The 21,872-nt window shown below is 36.0% G+C and overlaps 2 protein-coding genes across 2 annotated transcripts; one reads left to right on the top strand and one right to left on the bottom strand.

Annotated features, from left to right (window-relative positions):
- Positions 1-6,012: 6,012 nt before the first annotated feature.
- Positions 6,013-7,568, bottom strand: LOC105047298 (transcription factor RAX1-like). Its single transcript, XM_010926169.3, has 3 exons — positions 7,349-7,568; positions 6,849-6,978; positions 6,013-6,752 (listed from the first exon to the last, which is right to left on the bottom strand). Exons 1-3 carry the CDS (start codon positions 7,482-7,484, stop codon positions 6,245-6,247), a joined length of 774 nt encoding a protein of 257 aa, XP_010924471.1. The 5' UTR covers positions 7,485-7,568; the 3' UTR covers positions 6,013-6,244.
- A 5,377-nt stretch (positions 7,569-12,945) lies between these two features.
- Positions 12,946-20,748, top strand: LOC105047297 (meiotic nuclear division protein 1 homolog). The gene is given in 12 exon segments (XM_010926168.4): positions 12,946-13,148; positions 15,330-15,410; positions 17,184-17,235; positions 17,238-17,299; positions 17,898-17,936; positions 18,033-18,111; positions 18,114-18,139; positions 18,240-18,302; positions 18,400-18,451; positions 18,605-18,649; positions 18,741-18,820; positions 20,319-20,748. Coding segments are annotated over 12 exon segments (618 nt in total). The 5' UTR covers positions 12,946-13,145; the 3' UTR covers positions 20,355-20,748.
- The last annotated feature ends 1,124 nt before the right edge of the window (positions 20,749-21,872 follow it).

Below are 21,872 nucleotides of genomic sequence, written 5' to 3'. Positions count from 1 at the left end.
GGAAATCTTAAACTCGATAACTGCAATTAATTACTTTTTAGAAGATAGATGTGCATTGCTATATTCAAACAGCATATAAGATGATTTGTCCATTGACTTGGAATTGGCTGTATCAACCTAAACACTTGTCAAACTTAAAAGGACAGATCATAAACTGATATATATATATAATAGAGGAACTCATTGCTATTGACTTTAACATAACAAATGGATTCATCCTTCATTTGTGTTTTTCTTAAAGGATTTAAATATGGCTCGCATATAAAATGCACCATTTGCGTAATCTAGATCAATTGACCAATTATTGGTGTCTTTGTAAAGCTGAGGGGCTAAGACCCAGTCAATTTTTTATTGTGAGGACAAAGATAGGCATATTGAGTTAAGATTTTGCAATTGTAAGTCTTAATCCATAATGAGCAAATTGAATGCCCACAGTCAAGGTTGTTTGGCCCCTACCTACTACTAAATTTGTATGAGGGGGCTTTGCTAATTTTCTGCCCATGAGTTTAGTTTTGAGTCCTTTTCTTGAAATATATCATAGGAGCATGCCATCATTTTTACCAGCGTAACAGCCATTTTGATGAGTTTGCCTTCTAGGATACCAAGCTAATTATTACACATGGTGGTTGAAAGGATAACATAAGACAAATTATCTTAGAACCCTCTGCAGTTGCTAAATAATCCTTTGAAGAAAACAACTTTATTGTTGTAAATGTGAAAGGAATATTCACCAACTATGCTGCCATGAAGATAAACGCAAAATTAAAGGAAAAAATGGGGTTATGATGAGTTTAGAAGTGTTTAATGTTGTAGTTTGAGACACGTACATGAGGAAACAGATAGTAGGATAGCTTTTTGGTTCCTCTTAATTTAAAGAAGCCCCTTAATTTAGAATCCCTAAACCTAGCTTTCCATGTAATAGGCTAGCCAACTAAGAACAGGAAATTAAAAAGGTGACAAGAGCTCAGGAGCTCAAGTTCATGTTCAGCCTCCAATAATACCGTCACCCCTAATGACTAAACAAAGGCAACCTATGATAAATAAAGCCAAAAGATAACTTAATTTATGGCCTCCTTATATAAGTAAGCCCTAATGAAGTCTTCCATGGCGGAACCTCTTGAAAGATAGGAAGATTCTGAAGTAAAATACAAAGAGATTTTAACTTATACGGACATAAGTATTCCGCAAACAAGGCAAGAATTTCTATTAAGTTGTGCTCCATTGTCTTCCATGAACCATTTTTCCAACAAAGTACTAAACCCTCTCCAAGCCATTAAATGGGATGTTGCATCTTGACTCGCGCTCTTAAATCTTAAGCTTTAAATGCTGAAGTTTTTTTTTTTTTTTGATGGAGGGAGGCTTGATCATCCAAAATTTATTCAATTGAGAAAAATTGTTGAGTCAAATTTGAAGAGAGAGTAAGAAATAAGGAGAGTTGAGAAGTATTTAGTTCCTACAGATCAATCATAAAAAGAATAGAGTAAAAAAAATATTCAGTGATGCAGTGAAATCTGCCAATAAGTAATGCTGATCTTTATCTTCTATTTGTGTAGAAAAGTTCTCCTTCCTTCATTGAAATTCTAATCTTCTACCATAGTAAGTGGTGGAAAATCTTTCACATTCAATCATAATTCTCTAAAAACTAACAAGACTTTGTGATTACATAGGGACAACCAACATTAAATGCTGAAAATGGGAGCCCCACAAATGCTAAACAATTCATTCCATCTTGCATGCTTGAACCAGAAAAAATTGGGGTTGCAAATTTCAAGGTAACATGGACATGGACCACATCAATTGTTCAAAGAAAGCAACTTCTTTAAGGGAACTAACCTCATTTTAGTCTGCATCCTCCTTGTCACTACCTTGTGATTTTGGGCAAATAAACAATGGAGTAATAGAAGATTTTATCTAACCTACTATTATTTTTGTAGATCTGGATCAAAGTTTCAACATGTATCCATGAATATGCTTACCTATATACCTGATATGTGCCAGCCTACCAGCAGATGTATATGTTCTTTACCCATGAACTTATTATCTAATATGAGTGTCAAGGGCTAATAAAAGTATAATCTATATATTTAAATATTGGCTATTTATAAACCGAAGTCCATCAAAGGAAGCGCCAATATTGATAATTGCCTATAATTTGGTAAAGAAAATCTAAACAAAGTTTGCTCAAGATTATATACCTCATGGCTCTGGAAACCACTTAATTTTGGGTCCATACTGAATATAGAAATGACCCATTCTCTTGACTTCCTATGTTTTGGACAAGTGACATTAACTAAAGGATCTGGATTAGATCTTTGTAATTATGCATAACTCTTTTCACAAAGAGAGTTTAGATTGCCTTGTAGACCACTGGAAATCAACTAATTTTAGATATTTTTGCATTGTAAATGTTTGTCTTCTTGTACCCTTCTTAATTGATGCCAAAGGTAGGTATATTTGCAGGTGAAAAGGAGTGGATAACCACAAAAAGGAAAGAACATAGCAATGTAGATACCTTTTTATTTTCCATACCAACCATTTCCTAGTAAATGATGTTCACCTTTAATATTCTGTCACCATCACATTTTAACAATTGCATCTTAAAGTAAGAAAATGAGACTTGTAGGATCCTATAATTCAATATCAATGCCAAATCCAAGGTGTAGTGGTTGAGTTTTTCCTTGTTTTTTTACCATGCATGTTCCATTATTTTTCAGAGCAAAGGCTGCGTAATTACTTGTAATACAACAGTTCTTTTTTTTTTTGCTGCCCCCTCTTGGCAGCAGCAGACATTTGCATTCTTTGCCTTAATCAATAAAAGACGGGTGGCTTTAACCTTCATTTGAATCAAAAAAAAAAAAACAAAAGAAAAAGCTGCGCAATTACACCTTTGTATCCCTTGGACATACATCCCTTGTCGCTTTTTTTGAGTTTCAATTGCATAAGGTTTGTACAGGAGGAGGAAATATTTGATGGAAGGGGTGTAATTCACCAGGATGAAACCAAAAGGAAGGGAGGATTGACAAGTAAGAGCAGATATTCCTTCAACAGACAAGTAGGAGATGGACAAGCTAAGTGACATGTCTGCTACTTTGGCTATATGATTGGAGAGGGATAAAATATCCAAAAAAAAAAAAAAAAATTGTCCCCTTGGGTGAAATCTAAGAATCTAATATATACGTACAAGCTATTTACAACATGCAAATACCTTTTATCCTTATGTAATTAGCAAGGAACATTTCCATGTTAAATCAAATAATGATCCTATCCACAAGATTTCAATTTTTATAAGTGTACATTTGATTCTTAGATCTACTTTCCTTGTCCCAGAAGAATACACAAGAAGGTAGTATTGATAAAATTATGTTAACACCAGCAACACATATCCACAAGGTTTAAAAATACTTGTATAGATTACTCAGGTTGGAGCACCATGTGCCCAAATGTTAGCCCCACCAGCTAAGGCTACAGATCATGAATAGTTTTTGAATATTTCATTCACGACAGCGGGCCGTCGCTTTGAGAACTCACCGATTAGTCTGCATGTTTGGAGAAAGATCGGTGAACATGAACCATAGGAACGAACAACTTGAGATAAAAAGATCGATCCAGCCACTGTTCGTTTCTCCTATCTTGATTCCTTGTGAGTGATGGGAAACACAAAGGGTCCATTCCTTGATTAATCACTTACTAGTCACTAAGAGAGTGTTTGGTTGGGGAGATAGAGGTCTGGAATTGGAATCGGAATGGATGACTCCCATTCCAACCATTTGGTTGGGAGGAGTCCATTTTGATTTCGATTTCAGGATGGAATGGGAATGGCTCAATCTATATGGAACTCAATCCCTACTCTTCTCTGTGGATTCAAATTTTCATTCTAATTTCAATTCCGATTTCGATTCCGGTCACAAACCAAATACTTCGGGGATTTGACCATTCCGATTCCAATTCCAATTCCAATTCCAAACCATTTCGATTCGGTTACGAATCAAACACCTCCTAATTGTTCGGCAACTTGTCTGCATTTTGTTATATTATTGTTCCAACTTTCATGATGGATGAAGAAAGAAACGTGTTCTGCATGGAGGCTGATCAGCAAAACCAACAAACCATGAGCTGCATAATTTGTCACAATACACGTCGTTCAAAACCGACCAGTCATTGAACATGCCCAGTGTGGACAAAATACTAAAATGTGTTTATTTTCTAGCCAACAAAATGTAATAATGTAATGATGTACTCCATGATGTAAGTACCTAGGGGAAGACATGCTTAACTAAAACATTTGAATCTATTAATTTATCTGAAACTTCAAGTCAATCCAGCTAATGCTAGGTATAACTAAAGATTATGTAGGATCTGGTCAGAATCAGTAAGATTGGCCAATTTGAATTATTTCTCGCAGCCCTTCAGGTAGGTTCTTTGACACCTAACATGATGTCTCTGTTCCCCGGAAAGGCCGCAACTTCTGGCAGCTAGTCAAGATTGCAATATCTCATGTCACTTAAAGTAGTGCATTTCTACCAAAAAACAAAAAAAGTAGTGCATTAATTTGTTTTAAATATGAGGATGCATGGGGAGGCAATGCTCTGCAAAAATCATGAAACATTATGGCTTACAAAATATAACAATGTAGAATTACAATATCATTTTTTTGATGTTTATAACTAAGAAAGCGAGGTGAATCTATGGATGTAAAAGTCAAGGCATCGTTAGATAGAAGATGTGGTTAAAGTAAGATCCAAAACAGCAAAGACTACACGATCGAGTAGGGCTTTGCGTAAATCTCAGCAACCAAATAATCTAGCTTGGCTTGGTTCAGACTCTGGATGCATAGATCGATCAACAAAGTGAAACCAATCTTAGAAATCACCCTCATGTATATTAATCAAGAAGCTAATTAATATGCGAAAGCTACACATAAGTCTGTAAATCATCACTCCTGCCTTCCTAATTTCTAATAGAGTGTTCAAGGATTTCATTTCTTTCATCATGCAAGTTTCAAAAATCCTTTGCAAACAGGCTGCGAGGGATAATTATTTGTTTTAAAAGGAAGAAGTTGTTTATCAATATGACAACAGTCTATATTTCCACTTCATTTTCCGTTGGCACAATTTGATGAACTGCATGTATACATGCAACACAATTCACTATCAGGATTGAATAAAACTTTGCATATAATTGTGCTCAACAAAGTCTCCATTAGGTGCTAGCAAAATGAATAGCTCTTGCCTTTAAATCTAGGTTTATGAAGGTGCAACATCACTATCTTATTCTTCTTCATAAATTATACTATATACACAAATTCCATGTAATACATTTATATAAATCATGATTGTTATCTCGTGCAAAGAAAAGCACGGAGGAGCGGGCTGGGGGTTTCGAATTAGACTAAAAGAAATTGTTAAAAATGCCCTTCGACAGCATCCTTTCATTAGAACACAAATCCAAGCAGCAAAATCATAACTCAGGAATCTCAATTATTACTTCTAATAATGATCAGTGATTAAGCTCTCAATATTATTATAAGCGAATAAAATATATACCAAACTTGGGGATATATATAGACTCTATAAGAATTGACCACCTCCGAGAAATGAATAATTTAATTTGACAAGCTTGACCGAAGGTTCTGTGAAGGTGATGCTTTGACATATTCCAGCATCCACGTTGTCCTTCCATGAAAGAAAGCTAAGACCAGCAAGAGATAAAATAAATAAATAAATAAGAAGTACATATAGCCCCGTTATATTACTGATATTTAAATAAAGTGACAAACCAAGTGGCAAATATAAAGTAAAATGGAAGAGGGAATCTTGGGGGAGCTTTGAAAACGTCTGATGGCTACGTTTCCTTTCTTTCCTAAGCTTTTGAACCGGCCATTCCACTATCCATGCAAGTTTCGTGACCTCTGAGCAGTGGCCAGAGGTTAGCAGTCCTGCTGACCATAGGCTCACTCACGTACATTTCATTGCAAGGGCCCAGAAGACCAGGATGCAGACAAGGTCTCAAATGTAGACATTATAGAAGTTAATTAATTATAGAGAATTGAAATGGTAACACCAAGAACAAGAGTTAGATGTCAAGCTCATCTAAAATCCAATCCTTTTGTCTTCATCTACATCAAGGTTTCCAGCATGCCAATTCTATTACTTCTGTGATCTTTCTAACTGGCTTCCTCTATCCTATGGCTTGGCTATGAGTATGTGATCCTGATACAACTGTTGTGGCTTGATCTCATAAGCTCTCACATGCTGTTTAAGTTTGAATAATAGCATGGGGACACCACTCCCATCCCCTCTTGGAAGCCATAGCCACCAAAAAAGTCACCAAAGAGGAGTGCATCATCACCAACAACTCCATCGGTGGACCAATTAATGTAGCCATTGCCACTGTTGCTGTCGACCGTGATAGACGATGAAGCTATCGAGATATCTTCTGGTGGTGGTGATATGATCGCGCTCCCACTGAAATCAGGCTGCTCCATCAGGCCCATCATGGAGAACTGTGTGATCTCTGTGTACAACTTCTGGGAGTCATAAGTGAAGCCATAGTCTGTCCCGAGGCTTTTCGAAGAGTCAGCGCCGCTGCCATGGTCCTCAGTCTTGATGGCCGGGAGGACACTAGGTTGGGATGGTGGTGTTGAGGTGGAGGTGACGTTGCTAGCCATCATCTTCTTCTTGAGCTTAGTATTCCAATAATTCTTGACATCATTGTCCGTTCTTCCTGGCAACTGGGAAGCAATAACAGACCACCTATTTCAATATAGCCCAAGAAAAATTTTTAGCAAAATGAATCAAATTATTTGAAGTAAAAGGTTAGATTACATATGTTTGGAGAGGATGTAATACCTGCTTCCAATTTTGTTGTAGAGAGTGCAAATGATGTTGTCTTCTTCCTCAGTGAAACCGCCGTGCTTGATGTCTGGCCGGAGATAATTGAGCCATCGGAGGCGGCAACTCTTGCCGCAACGTTTGAGGCCTGAAATAAGGGATAAGTGAATGAGTTTTGAGTCAGGTGGAGCACGCACACATAGAGTAAGGAAAAAAAAATTATTGTAAATGGACGAAGAAAACTAGGAGACAGCTACTTTGGTAAACAGTCCTCAAACAATTTTGCTAATAAACTTTGGATAAAATCAACAAATGGACAAGAGGGAGGAATGAATCATGGTATGAAAAGAAACCTAATGTTTCTTCTAATAGTGAAATGTGAAGTAGGAGCAAGAAGAATTTGATGGACATATAATTATGGTACTTCATGGCTCTGAGGAAGGGCAAGAAACAAAAAGCCTATTGCATTAGAAAGAGCAAAATGGAAGATTAAAAGGCTTAGAAACATAAGAAAAGACCTGCTTTCTGGGGTAAAGCAATCCAGTTCCCACCAGTCCCATGCTTCTGAAGATAGTTTCTAAGGACTGCATCTTCGTCTGGAGACCATGGCCCTCTCTTCACATTAGCCTTGTCACAACACGGTGCTCTCCCCATCCTTGAACCTCTCGCCAAATAAACGCACTCCAACCTGTAGAGAAGATAGAATACAAGGTGGGGAGTACACAAACAGTGTGAAGAATAAATAACCGTGTTTGGTGTGGGCTTTATAGAGATGCAACGCTTGACCGCGTACGACCTTATTGCCTATTGTTATTATTTATATTTAAAGGAAAGGTCCATTTGGCTTTCTTCTTCCTCCGTGCCCCTCCTTTCTCTATCGGCTAGTTTTCTTTCTGGACCAGTGATGGACAAGAGAACCCGGTCAACTTGATTCTGGAGCATCCGATGGATGCAGTACACTGTGATCATAGATCATATCAGCTGTCTAACGACGTAAATGATCCCACATATATAAGACTTATCAGTCTAAACCGACAACCGGACGGCTGTGATCGAGGTGGGCTACCTGCCATCGGATATGGAAGCACTCTGGTAGATTCGTGAGATGGTTAATATGAGGACCGTGGCCATATTTAGTTTCAGCATTTTTTTGTGATTGTAACCTTTCTGAAGAGATTTTGTGATTAGGAAATTACAAATGTTGATTATGATATGTCGGTGTAGATTAAATATTTAATAATGTGGATCCTCCTTCTAGTCCTCGATTCCAGTAGAAGCATCACCATGGCTTCAAAATTTAATCTTGATGGTTAAAGCGTCACAGTTTAGAGTTAATCTCTAATAGAAAATGTCATTATTTTGAAACCGTCAGCTCCATGAATCAAACCGAGTAAAAGGGTGCAGCATTTGCTTTCAATTAAGCGTGAGTGGAAATTTGGACATTTTCTTTTGGTTGAGGTGTGCAAGTGTGAACAAAGGATGGTAGCAGAGACATAGGAGATGATGTAGAAGCTGAAATAAGAATCTAGAGACTTGAAACCATGACAAACTGGAACATGTCTTCCCTATGAGTTGGTGATGTGGAAAGGAGAAGGGGTCCTTCTTACCTGGTTCTCAACGAAAAAAGAGGTTTGAAAGTGATCGATGGCAAATGTTGTAGTATAGCGCTGTTGTCGATGTTACTGCGAAGACAAGGTGGTAAATCCATGACCGGTAAAGTCAATAATAACGTTGCACACGGGGGTGAAATGAAGATAACAAGAAACGACGTGTATTGAGATTTAAGAGGATTGTATCATCAAGAAGGAAATATTGACTTGGTATATCTAACTTTTTTTTTTTTTTTTTTTAATTTCTGAAATGAGTTATGGCCCCAAAGATAATAATCAGACAATAATTTTGTTTATTCATAGGCTTCATTGGGGCATTGTAGATATGCTACCTAAGATAGTTTCATTAGATTTGGTCAACCTATGTGTTACCATTGTAATATTATGTTACCTCAAAGCCAAAGCTTGACATGCCTTAGTATATTAGTTCCACCGATCCCACCAACGCAGAGAATTTGCCCTTCATTAGGAGATCTTGGTGTTTAAGTAAATCTATTTAGGTGCATTATGATGTTAAGTTTATTCTAACATATTCATCCCTAGTTTTCCTCAAGACAGAAATCTGGGCAGCTACCAATGGTTAAGAATTAAGAAACGGTCTTGTTAGGTCAGCAGTCGTTATAGAGAGATTTAATATTAACCATCTTTTCATGATCCTGGATGTTTAAGGTGGCGCATTATAAATTTTAGGATTAGATGTGACAACAGAAAAAAAAAAAATTAGAGTATGGCAGATGAATTTGACTTCAATTTTTATCATTTTGAATGAAAAAAAAAAAAAAAAAAAGCTTCTTATTTTTATTTATCTCAATGTAATGGTGTATGACAATCAAATAGGCCTTCGAAATCGTTTGATTTATGTCTAATTCAATCTTCTGATTCCAGCACTAGAACTTGCATCTAAAGTGGGAAAAAGAAAAAGACTTGCTGCTGCATTTGTTATGTCTATCTTCATTGACTTGTTCATTGTTTGGCATCCAAAGTTGGATATGGTCCAGCAAGAAGAAGCATCCATCTTCACCAACCTCCCAAGCCTTAATTTATACGCAAAACATTTTTCTTGGTATAAAACTCCCAAAGTCTCAGCCATCAGCCTGGGACCATAGCTTGACTGTTAATCTAGCGACCACCCGGCAAGCTCTGAGCTTGAATCATGTCCATGATTTTGGTTGCCAATGTTTATTTCATCCAAAAAGAAGGAATACATTATACAAAACAAACATGTGGATAGACTGATAAACTAAAGTATACATGTCAATGCCGTGCCTACTAAGTTTCTATCAGTAAAGTCAGTTTGAGGTTGGACACTAGTGATCCAGGCTTGCATCTCATCTCCATCAATAAATGTTTATTATCTCGATAAATCATGTAGACAAAGGTAACCTCTTCCTCTTTCATCAAAAGGAGGAGCAAGCAAGGGAGCATGCCATCCTCTTTTCTCAAAAGAAGAAGCAAGCATGCATGGCAATTGATTAGAAGGTCAAACAATGTATTAGATACTCTCAAAATTTGCTCCACCAAGCCTTCACGTATCTGTCACATTAACTAAACGAAGATAAAGAAAAATAGGAGCATGCAATAGAAATCGTCCAGCCAGCTAGAGATTTAGATCAAGAGCATATCGGTCACGTGGCATAGAACTAATGTGAATTAGCTTAATATAGACCCAACCTACATAAAATCCATCATTTCTTGTCGGAGGTCAAACAAGATACTCTCGAAATTTGCTCCATCAAACTTTCGTACGTTTATCACATGAACGGTGGAAATTGCTCTTTTTCTTTTTTTTTTTCTCAAAAAAAAAAAATATAAATAAAAGAATTAAAGGTATGTTTGGTTTGTGATCAGAATTAGAATTGTAATGGATTGACATGGATAAAGGTCACTCACCTGATTCGTGGTAGGAATTGAAAACAGAATAACATTTGAATACTAGAAAAAATAGAAATTATATTTTGAGGGATTAAAGCATTTTCCATTCCCTTTGTAATGGAAATAGAAATGGAACTCTCTTAAATAAATAGAATGGGAATCACTTATACCTATTTCCATTCTAGAATCCAACTCTGCCCAATCAAACATGCCCTAAGGTGCATCCCATTGTTTTATTAGGTTAATGAGATATATATAGAGGCAGATTGATTCCATGATATATAAGATGATGTCGTGTCTGTGTCTCTTTTTGGTTACAAGAGCTTGTAGTTAGAACAGAAATTTTTTATACACAGCACTTGATGAAAAAAAAGCACCGTCCCATCAGATTGGGTCACGTAGCCATCACTTTCCAACATATATTTAATACCCGTAGTTTCATTTTTTCATTTGAAATTTTAAATGATAAAAATGTCCTTCTTCTTCTGAAAAAATTATAACATCTTGTGGTTATATTATGACATTCTGCAGTCAAATTATGACTTCCTGTATAGAATGTCATAATTTTTCTTCAGAAAGTCATAAAGAAAGAAGGATATTTTTATCATTGAAAATTTACGATGCATTCGAATGTGTATTTTTTGCTTTTAGTTCTGCATTTTCATTTGAAATGTTGAATGATGAAAATGTCTCTTTTCTTCTGAAAAAATTATGACAACTTACAGTCAAATAATGACTTTCTACACAGGATGTCCTAATTTTATTTCAGAAGTCATAAAAAGAGAAGGATATTTTCTTCATTTAAAATTTATAAAATTTTAAATGAAAAAAATATTCCTCTCTTCTTTATGATATCCTGTGGCTAAATTATGACTTTTTATGTAGAAAATCAGGATGTCATAATTTGTTGAGAAGAGAAGAGACATTTTCGTTATTCAAATTTTAAATAAAAAAATAGAACTGCATGTATAAAATGCGTATTGAAAAAATGATAGCTATGTAGCCCAATCACATGGGATGGTGTATTTTTTTAATACCGGATATGGTATACAAAGAATTTCTCGTAGCTGGAATAAGAGAATGGAGAGGCTGGGAACTGCTCCATTGTAGGCCCAAACCTTATTTTAGCCGACCCTTATCCTTCACAAAGGCGTTTATTTTCTTTGATCTTCTTCACAAAAGCTTCTTAGTAGTAATTGTACTGCACAAGGGACCTTCACCTTAGATAATTTCTGATTGAGTCTTGCTGCGATGAAAATTTGAAGTGCAAACTCCCAACATTAGGAATGTATCTATTAAACCATATTAAAAGAAATTATGATGTGGCATATATATCATTTCAAACCGGATTTTAATCTAGTTTTGGATCCAACCAAAAATTCGAGTCTATTTCCAATCCATTGAGGATTCATCACGATATCTGACTGTTGCTAGCAATGCAAAATCAAGCAATTGGGAGCATAGATACTCGGAAATGCGATTCTCAAATCAACAAGAGTTTCTAGAAACCGATATCAAAAACAATTTTGTGAAGCATAGAATTTGAGTTACCCCATCATTAAACCACTTCATGAAAGGGTCCTAGTTTTGGTGAAACATGCAATTTGGAAATATATGAAGAGATCCTGGCTCATGCCTTTCACTTCCTTTTCTACTTCTAGAATCACCGAGTGCTGCAATGAACCAGAGATAAGGGTGAGAGAGATTCAAGGTATATATTATATTAAAAAGAGCGCAGGGTTCTTTGAGTCTTGTCTAATTTATCCTTGAATGGAGCATTATTTGATTCATAATTAAACTTTTCATATACAATAATCAATATAAATAGTTTAAAATAAAAAAAAGATAATTAGAATATTCTAAATCATTTTTTCTGCATTCCAATCCCACATCCAATAAGATATCTTTAATGCTCCAAATTTTATTTTGCTCCATTCTAACATATTTTTCTCTACCAGAATTATTTGATTTTTATCTCTATTTTTCTCTCCAATAACTGCACCCTATATCTTACATTTTAATTTTAATTTTTATTTAATAATATTTATTTTTTGGATTACTACATGCATATTGCCTATAATTGTACAGATATTTATATAGTAGTATAAATTTTTTTTTTTATAAATAAAAAATTATCTATTTAAAAATAGTCAATGCTCCATGAAGCATATTCTATTTGATTTTTTTTTTTTTTTGATACAAATAGACCATTACATCATTTTAATATAGTTCAGAAAATTAAAATATAAAATATCTCACGGGATCCAAAAACAAGCGTCATTTTCATATAAGTCTAATATTCGATATGCTCGATAATAAAAAAAATAATCTAATCTACATCGCTGTTTGTCTTTCAAAATATAGATCGGACAGGCGATGTAGTAATGTGATGAAAGAACTTCCAAATATCGTGAAATAGAGGATGGATCTCTAAATGTTTTGTTCCGAATTTAGCCCATGACTATGACCCAATCCTTCCTGACGAAGATTCTCTATTTGGTGCTATTGTAAACTATGCAATGATGTACTAATTCAGATAAATGGATCCCTGAGGAACCGCGACCCAAGTTCATGTTTTAACAATTTATTATTATTATCTATATATTTTTATATTTTAAAGTGTAAATAAAATATTTTTCCAGACCATCGTTTCCCGAATCCTGCTAATCTACCGTTTGCCGCGTCAAACGATCGGGAGTGGAATTAAAAAGAAAAAGGAAAGCGCTTCAAAGCCGAACATTCTCGAACTCCCGCCAACATCATCGCCTCCACCGCCTTTGCTCTTTACGACCGGACTCCCCTCTCGTTGCTCGTGTGGCTCCCAGCCATTTCGATGGTACATTTCCTCGACCGAGTCTTTTATTCACATCATCTGATTTTTAATTATTTCTCCATCGATCCCATCTCTCCTCCCTCGGATCGCTCTCAATCGCCTTATTTATTCATTCATATATTAATTTATTCTTTTTGTGCGCCAGAAATCATCATCAGTTAGGGTTTCTTGATGCACTTTTTGATTTTTTTTTTTTTAAAGAGATAAGAATGTTTTCTATCATGTTTTGATTCTTGATTTGGGTCAAGATGGAGTAAGAGCGTGTGCGATCTATAGATCGGGGAGCCACAGGAGATTAATGGTGGACGGTTCCCAATTAGCTACTCCTTTGTCCCACTTATTTTTTCCTAGTTCTTATGGCCTAATCTGAGATACGATCTAGGAATGGGTTGGAATTGTTTGATGAAGAGAAAATACGATGCCTCTATGCAATGGCTGGTTGCTGAGAAAGTTAGGTGAAGGAAGACAATTTTAGGGCAGGAAATGTCTGAATCTAGGGGCTTATCTAAAGTGATACATAATTTATCTCACTTTCTTTTGCTTTGGCATTCTTGACAGTGAAACATAGCGCCAGTTTCAATAAAGACTCCAAAGGTGTAAATGGAGATAAGAGTATGGTCAATTCTAAAGTTAGAGTAGGGATAAGTTTCTAGTATGCAATGTTGGCTGGTAGAGTGGTAGTTATGGTTGTTCACGTAAGCTGGAAGGGAAGAAATGGAATGAGACGTTAGATAGATGATACTAAGGTGGTGGAATAAGAAAGGCAAAGTGTTGCATCATTTAGGCTGTGTCTCTGGTTGTTGAGTATGCTATTGAAAAGAAATGAAAGAGCGGGGTGTGTGGGTGGGTGTGTGTGGATTTGATGGTGTAGCTGTGTGGATTGGCAACTTCCAATCTTCATTTACATTTCCTTTCCCTCTTATTTACAGCATGTAAATATACCCTCAGTTTTTTTATGGCAAAAGTGAGGAAAAGAAGTAACCAATGCGGAATGCCTTTTTGATTAAATCTCCTGGTATTGGGCTGTTAGCACTTGGCAGAACCTCTTAGGAAGTGTTGTGATCACTAGTGGTGAAATTAACTTTCTAGAAGGGGTGGTGATGGTTGGTGGGAAGCGATGCTGGAGCTGCTGTATGGACAAGATGGGATGAAGGAGAGAGCTTTGGATGGTGATCCTGGCAGGAAACATTTTCTGCTCAACATATGGAGAAAGTGACAATTTATCATATCATTTCTTGTGACTTCCCTAACAATTAAATATATTGAAAGTTACATTTTTATCTGAAAGTACCCTCCTTACATGCAACTAAATGGTTTCTTAAAAAAATCCGGAAGGAGGGAAGTAGTCAAGAAAGTTTCATTGGGTTTGGTAAGGTTCAAAAACAGCTTATAGAATATAATAAGTTGAACTCATGATAGCTTGAAAGAATTTAGCTAAGATGATGGGGAGAAAAACCATCCATGTAGATCAGGCTCCATCTGTATGGATCACACTTCATTCAAGAGAATGGGAATAACTTTTAATTCTTATTACAGGATAAATATGTTCTAGAAAAATACTTCTATTATTATCTCAAAGATTTAGACACCAGTGACCAAAACCCAATACAGATCTACATACAGTACTATATATGTGTGTGTGGTGTGTGTTAGCTTAAATAAATATATGAAGTATTACACGACCTTGCCTGCTACTGTACTTTATCCTAAAGGAACTAGTTGAAAGTGGACGTGTCACACTTAATTGTCCATTAATAGGACACTTCAAATTGTTTGTCAAAGTGTTAAAGAGTCTTATGCCATCTCATGTCATGTTCATATGGCTAGAGATGCAACTACTAACACTAGAGAACGACGTGGTCAAGTAATACAGGAATATGCTTGCACATTTGAAAGTTCAAAATCAGTCTGAGAAAAAGATTGGGGAAGAAGGAAACTGCAGGTAATAGCCTTTGGAAAACAGAAAATAAGCATAGTTGTTGATCAGAGGATCATGAACATTAGACTCTAGTTTTGCATGCATAGGACAATGCATATATGTTCTGTAATTTTCTCTGCACGAATGTCTGCTTTCAATGCCCTATGTCTCATTTGGAAAGGCAACCCTTGGTAATGCATATGTATCTTTTGCATTCTCATCTGTGATTTAGAAGTCTAACCTATTATTCTACATGTGCTTCTTAGTCAAAGAAAAGAGGCCTCTCTTTGGAGGAGAAACGTGAGCAGATTCTTCAAATCTTTTATGAGTCCCAGGACTTCTTTCTTGTGAGTATCCCAATTTATGTAGTCTTCATTCTTAAGTTTTTGGGTTGGTTGATCTGTCACTTTTAGTTTGGTATCATGATAGTAACTGATACATTACTAGGATGGTCATCCTCTTTCATAAATATAATATTGGAAGGTTTTGGTCCATGATCTTAAGCATGTTGTTTGATTAGTTTGACTGGAGGCTTGTGTACAAAATGAGTTTATAACTTGCACACAATATATTGTTGTCCATGTGCATGCAGCTCAATATCTTGTTTGTTTTATAACTGCAATTTATAACGTTCATCTTATTTGAAACTCTAGTCTTTAGATGTATCCTTAACTTCGGTTTGTTCACAAAAGTGGCATGCACAATCCATGCATCATTAGAAATGTGTTGTATAAAAAGGATAATCAGAAATGATTTCCTTAGAAAAAAGAACAGGAGTTGCACCATTAAGGATAAAGTGGTGGTTAATTATTTGAGATCAAATAGGCGTAAGCAGCAAAGTTATGATGAGGCTTTGACAAGGAGATAGACGAATTTTGTATCTAACAGGCCACGATAAAGGGGGAGATCAAACATCCCATGGAAGTTGTTTGAAAGGATATGGAAATTATGGTGGTGATGGTAGATGAAGCCCTAGTGGTATTAATGTAAATAATGAAGCATGCATAGTGGTGATGCCACATTTTTAGGAGAATGCCTTTTGGTTGTAGTTTTGGTTTTTTATAAAGGAGTTTTTATTGTTTTTGATCAATTTGTGCCATTTAGTATTGTGGTAGGCCCCACACTTGCTCAAAACTGCCTAATTTAGAGTGTTCACATCAAGTTGACAGCTAGTGATAAAATTATCTCCAATTGTGATGGATCATATTCATACCTCAATCCTAAATCTGACTGTGTCAAAGGAACGAGTCTTGTATAAGAACATTCAGATTTACTTGCTTGCTTTTTTCATTAAGGAGCTTCTTTGATTTCGATGAAGTACAATGGCTTCGATGATCATGATTTGGATTAGTTACAGGTTAGACAATGGTTAATCCATGTTTTCGAGTTACAATGGTGGCTAAAGAACTAATTTGCATAGAATTTGGGCGGGGAGCTCATTTTGATCGTCCAATTGAGGTGTAGTTATAATGTAGTAGTTTGAATATTACATTTCATTTAGGATTTCGAGTAATGATTAGATAATTATCAGTATGGTTATGATTAAATTGCAAATTCTGTTGTGGCTGGCGTAATCTAACTTCATTGCCTCTTCTGCCTACCCCTTCTACTCAGCCAGTTATATTGCTTGGCCCTCTGCTAGGGACATACCCTTGCTGGTTCATCATATTAAGAGAGTACATGAGCTTTGAAAAAGAGAGTCAAGAAAGATCCACAGTTGATTATCATTGTGGTTGATGTGCTAAAATAGTTGCTTTTCATTTACTTATCTTCACCTTTCATCAGAGCAAGGTGTGATATGTTTTAACTAAGTTGTTCTGGAGCAATCCAATTTGTCATACATGCATGGTGAAACATAGATTTGTTTCCTCTGCTCAGAGATCCAGGATGTGATATCAAGTTTCATTAATTGTCATCTTTTCCAAAATTTTACACTATAAGATTCAAAGATTAAAATTCAACCGGTCCATCTCTTATTATATCTCACAAATGTTTTCCATATATGTTATAGCTTCAACTGTAATGGGTTTTATCTTCAACTGCCTGTCTATATTTGTTCTTTTTGGTTTTCTAATTTACGATCAAATTCTGACCTTCTCTTTTCCTGTTTTGTTTGTCAGCTTAAAGAGCTTGAGAAATTGGGTCCTAAGAAGGGTGTGATCAGCCAGTCTGTGAAGATGTTGTCCAAAGTCTAGTGGATGATGACCTGGTTCTGAAGGATAAAATAGGCACTTCTGTGGGTTCACGTTTTCTTTTCTTTTTTTTTTTTTTTTTTGTGTGTGTGTTGGGGGGGGGGGGTGGGGAATGTGTAGGTGAATATGGTCGCTACTGCACTGATGATTATTCGGCACTACATTTTCCAAATCTTGACATCTGAGTAGTTGATCAAGACTAGGTCTACTTTATGATGCACAGGATATGCCAATATGATAAAACTGAAAATGTAGAAACAAAACAAAGTTTGTTGGCTAGTTTCCCTAAATTTCCTGATCATTTTATAAAACTTTGTGCATAAGTTTAGGTGGTAATACATTCTTATATTTTGCACTTGCATTGCTGCATGATGACTTCTGGTGCTCATCTAATTTTGCCAATAATCTGAAATGGAATTTTCTATTTGTACTATGAGATCTATTAGTAATCTATTAACACGGGGCTTTTAATCATGTTTCAATCAGCCACACCTTTTCTTGCTCTCTGCTTTATTTCAACTTTGAACGTATTCTAGTATTATAATGGACCGATAATGCCTTTTTTGTTTGAGAGAATAGATCAATTATTTGATATTGTTTAGTTATATTTTGTTGATGTAGCCTATACATGTACTTTCCCAGGTATACTTTTGGAGCCTTCCTAGTTGTGCTGGAAATCAGGTATTATCTTTTCACCTTTAGGAAGTACATATTTACATTCAATTATCAGGTTTTTGGGATGCTTGTATCTATAGAATTTGTAATTGCTTTATGCAGCTAAGGAATACTTACAGCAAACTGGAATCTGATCTTTCAAGCTGTAGGAAGCGTTTTGCTGAACTTGTTGAACAGAGGGACACCTGAAGAAAGGCAGGGAGGAATCTGTAAGCCTATAATGTGTATTCATTTTATATATATCCAGGGATCCTGCTATAAAGACTTCAATATGGACCTGTAGATCTAACCCATTTTTATTATATGAAGGATGAAAGAGAAGCTGCTTTAAAGGAACTGAAGACTGTGGAACTACAGCATAAAAAGCTGAAGGTAGGTACCATGCACTTACCTTCCTACGTATTCTCATAGGTTTTTGGGAGTATTAAAATTCTGCAGTTGAAATAATGTGTTGGCTATCTGTTTATAGGAAGAGTTGGCATGCTATGCAGATAATGATCCAGCTGCACTTGAAGCAATGAGTAAGAACATCTCTCATCTCCTCCACATAGGAATGTTTTCGTCTTCTTCAGTGCTGATATTGCATTCACAGTTATGTGAAGCTGTGCCATGTCAACACTACATTTTTGTGCACTTTCGTAAATTCAGCCTTCTGATTTTCACTGATATGGCAGAAAATGGAATTGAGGTTGCTCATTCAGCAGCTAACAGATGGACAGGTATTTCTTTGACTCATGATTTTTCTGTATGGTTACTGATGAACCTTTTGCTTTTATATAAACTGATAAGCTTCTGAACATAATCTATCAGACAACATATTTACCCTACAGCAATGGTGTTCAACCAACTTTCCAGAAGCCAAGGAGCAACTTGAACACTTGTACAAGGAGGTAAGTGCATCTTTCCTTCACATCAGACCTGCACTGCATCCATCACTGTGCCATGACTCAGATTGTTGTGTCATGAGCATATAACCGATGGAAAACATAGTTGCTTTTAAGAAAACCTTGATGGAAATGGTGCCAAAAGATTTGAAACACTGAATGGATTAAAATGACATAAAGCTTTTTAAGTGTTGACTTTTATTAACTATTACAAGGAGAATACAAGTTCTGTCAATTGGATTTTTCAGACATACTAGCAGTTTGGGCTCAAGTGTCAGATGAAAACCAGCCATAGTGACATTGTAATCTACAATGCACAGTTTCTATCATTTTATTAGCTTTTTAAAATTATATTTACTTCAGAATTGTGATTACATTTCTTAATGCATGTATCTATTGCCGTATGATGCAATATCTTCCATTGCTGTCTTAGAGGTCGTCAGGAGTTTCAATATTTATCCAGCTCCTGTCCATCTTGGACACTAATTTCCATTTCAAACCTTCATTACCTCTTATCTGCACTTACAGACCTAAAACTCCACTTAAGGGCCCGTTCTTTTGTAGGTAAAAGATTTACCCATGAAACTATATTTTTCTGGTAAGTATTTCCCAGGTAACATTTAGACAGGAAAATAACTTACCTATGTTCTTTTATACATGGGAAAGTGGCTTTGAAATCTGTTACCCATGTTCTTTTGCATTATTACTTTCCCGGGTAAGTTGCTAAACTTTATCCATATTTTCCATAATACCCTTTATGCTTCTTGGGTCAAATTTGATGATTTATTTATAAAGCTTAATTTTTTTTGTACCAAACTAAGTAATTTTTTTTGTACCAAACTAAGCTTTTAGTCTATATCAAATTATCCTAACATAATAAAATTATCAACTTCTAATAAAGATATATTTTATTAGTCTGAGTTATTAGGCATTAACGATAGAAGCATCGGAAACGAGAAAAAGAATATTTTAGGAATAAAATTAAGAGATCACTCTACCGGTTGATGGGAAAATCATTTAGCCATTCCCTGGATGGGTAAAATTTTCCTCCTATTTCATGGGTAAATGCCACCCATGGAAAATAATTTACCCATCTTGAAATCTGTGAGAACATGGGTAAGTTGGTCAATAGGAAAGTTGACCAACTTTCCCATGATATTTACCCACAAAAGAACGAGCCCTAAAAGGCTTTCTAAGTGCTGTAATGATTGATTATCAAATGCTTATCATTAAAACCATTCTTTGAGCGTTGCTATGCTCTATTTTCAGATGCAGTTAACCAGCATGACACCCAATGGACTGTCTCTTCTCCTCAAGTTGTTGGCATCATTTGAATTATTAATAAAGGAACATGTCATCAGCAAATAAGATATATGGATGGATTGTTTCATATACTATCAGTAATCCTGAACTTTTCTAGGATTTTTCTTTTATAGTTTGGATGCTTTTTCTGGTGAGAACTTGGTCTTAGTTTTCTGATTTTTGCATCTGTTCCAAAATGCAGGTGGGAATAACAGATGATTTTGAATATTTGCAATGATCATTGAAAAATAGTGGTGCTGAATCCTGATTGCCTACTTCAGTGTGCAAAATGTACTGGTCGCTTGAAATTTTAGGTTCTTAGCCAAAAAGAGAGAAATATTAAGTCGGTGCTAGTGCCAGGTGGGATTGATTTGTTAGTGCAACTTGTTTTCGTTTTCTTCCTGTAAATTTGGCAGTTTCTCTTGTTTTTGTACAGATAGCTTGGCCATAGCCTTAGCATGATTTCAATTCTCTCTTGCAATCATGACTCATGCATGCTCATGCCTGCATTTCAGAATTCTGGTAAAAAAGCCTGTAACTGGCAGTTCCTATTGGATTCCAACCAAACAATATAAACAAGGCCTCTGTTCAAAGTGACAACATGCAGACCAATGAAACTATCCTCTTCATCTCTTTGATTTTTGAATAGCACCGTGAAATTTGGCCAGTGATTTTCCATGTATGATAGTTTATACTTACAATGTGCAGTTCAAGGTCATAATGAGTCTTCTATCAGGGCAAAGGGAGGTTCATAAAGAACCAGAGGCCTTCTATTGGATATCTGGAAACTGGTAGAGAATTGTAACTCATTTGTTGTAAGTTATGTCTATAGGGAAGCGGACAGTGCAGTGGATGGGATGGTCTTATTTGTTGCTGAGCATTTTGATAGTCTTATAGAAATTAACTTCCAGTATTTCTGTTCATTTTAGAGAAATTTTATTTTCTGATTTGTTGGATATATTCATATGAGACGTATAAATCGGTTGGTTTATCCAACAGAATAAAAAAGAACGAGGGGGCTGAACCCTTACTCGATACCTTAGCCCGCTTAGCTGCATTTGCTTCGGGTAGAGTGTTAGATGTGTGCTACATCATCTTCATCTGATCACTTACGTATTAATTTTATCGGAGCTTCCTGCTAGTGCTTCCATCACTAATTCTATTCCATGCAGGTGGTGTGGGATATGCAAATATCTCATTTCTGATGTTCAGGGCACTATCGCTGCACTACGGCTGGAAAACTCGGATGGCTATTTCTTGATGTTCATTGGTGGTGTAAATGAGTCAGGCTTAGCAGTCACGTTTTACAATTGAACCAAGCTTAAGCCAGGTCATCAGGTTTTTCAAGCTAAATTTTGCGTCAAAGCCTAAGTTTTCTCATGAATATCTCATATAAAGGACTTGGGGAGAGCTTTAGGTGTCCCGTCGCTCTCTCATGTGAGTCAGCCAATATTTTAAACATTAATTCACAATCCTTCGGTTGGGATTCATTCTTGTTTATGCTGATATGCTACTTGGGCGAGCCTTTAGCAAGTCAACATTTCTTTGCCAAAGATAAGCCACTTCACTCATGTACTCGTCCAGCCAGCATTTACCAAGTCAAAAATTCAAGCCAAAGCACTGAGTCCTTCACTAATAGTTTAATTGTTTAACTTACATATCCCATCACAGATTTAGATTAATAATAATGGTACCAGCACACATAATTTAGTAACCCTCTGTGAGAGAGCTCACATGATAGAAAGGGCCACACATC

This window comes from Elaeis guineensis, chromosome 6 (genome assembly GCF_000442705.2).
Source record: "Elaeis guineensis isolate ETL-2024a chromosome 6, EG11, whole genome shotgun sequence".
NCBI classification, from domain to species: domain Eukaryota; kingdom Viridiplantae; phylum Streptophyta; class Magnoliopsida; order Arecales; family Arecaceae; genus Elaeis; species Elaeis guineensis.
Note: the sequence above shows the minus strand (reverse complement) of the source record. Positions and strands in the feature narration are given on the sequence as shown.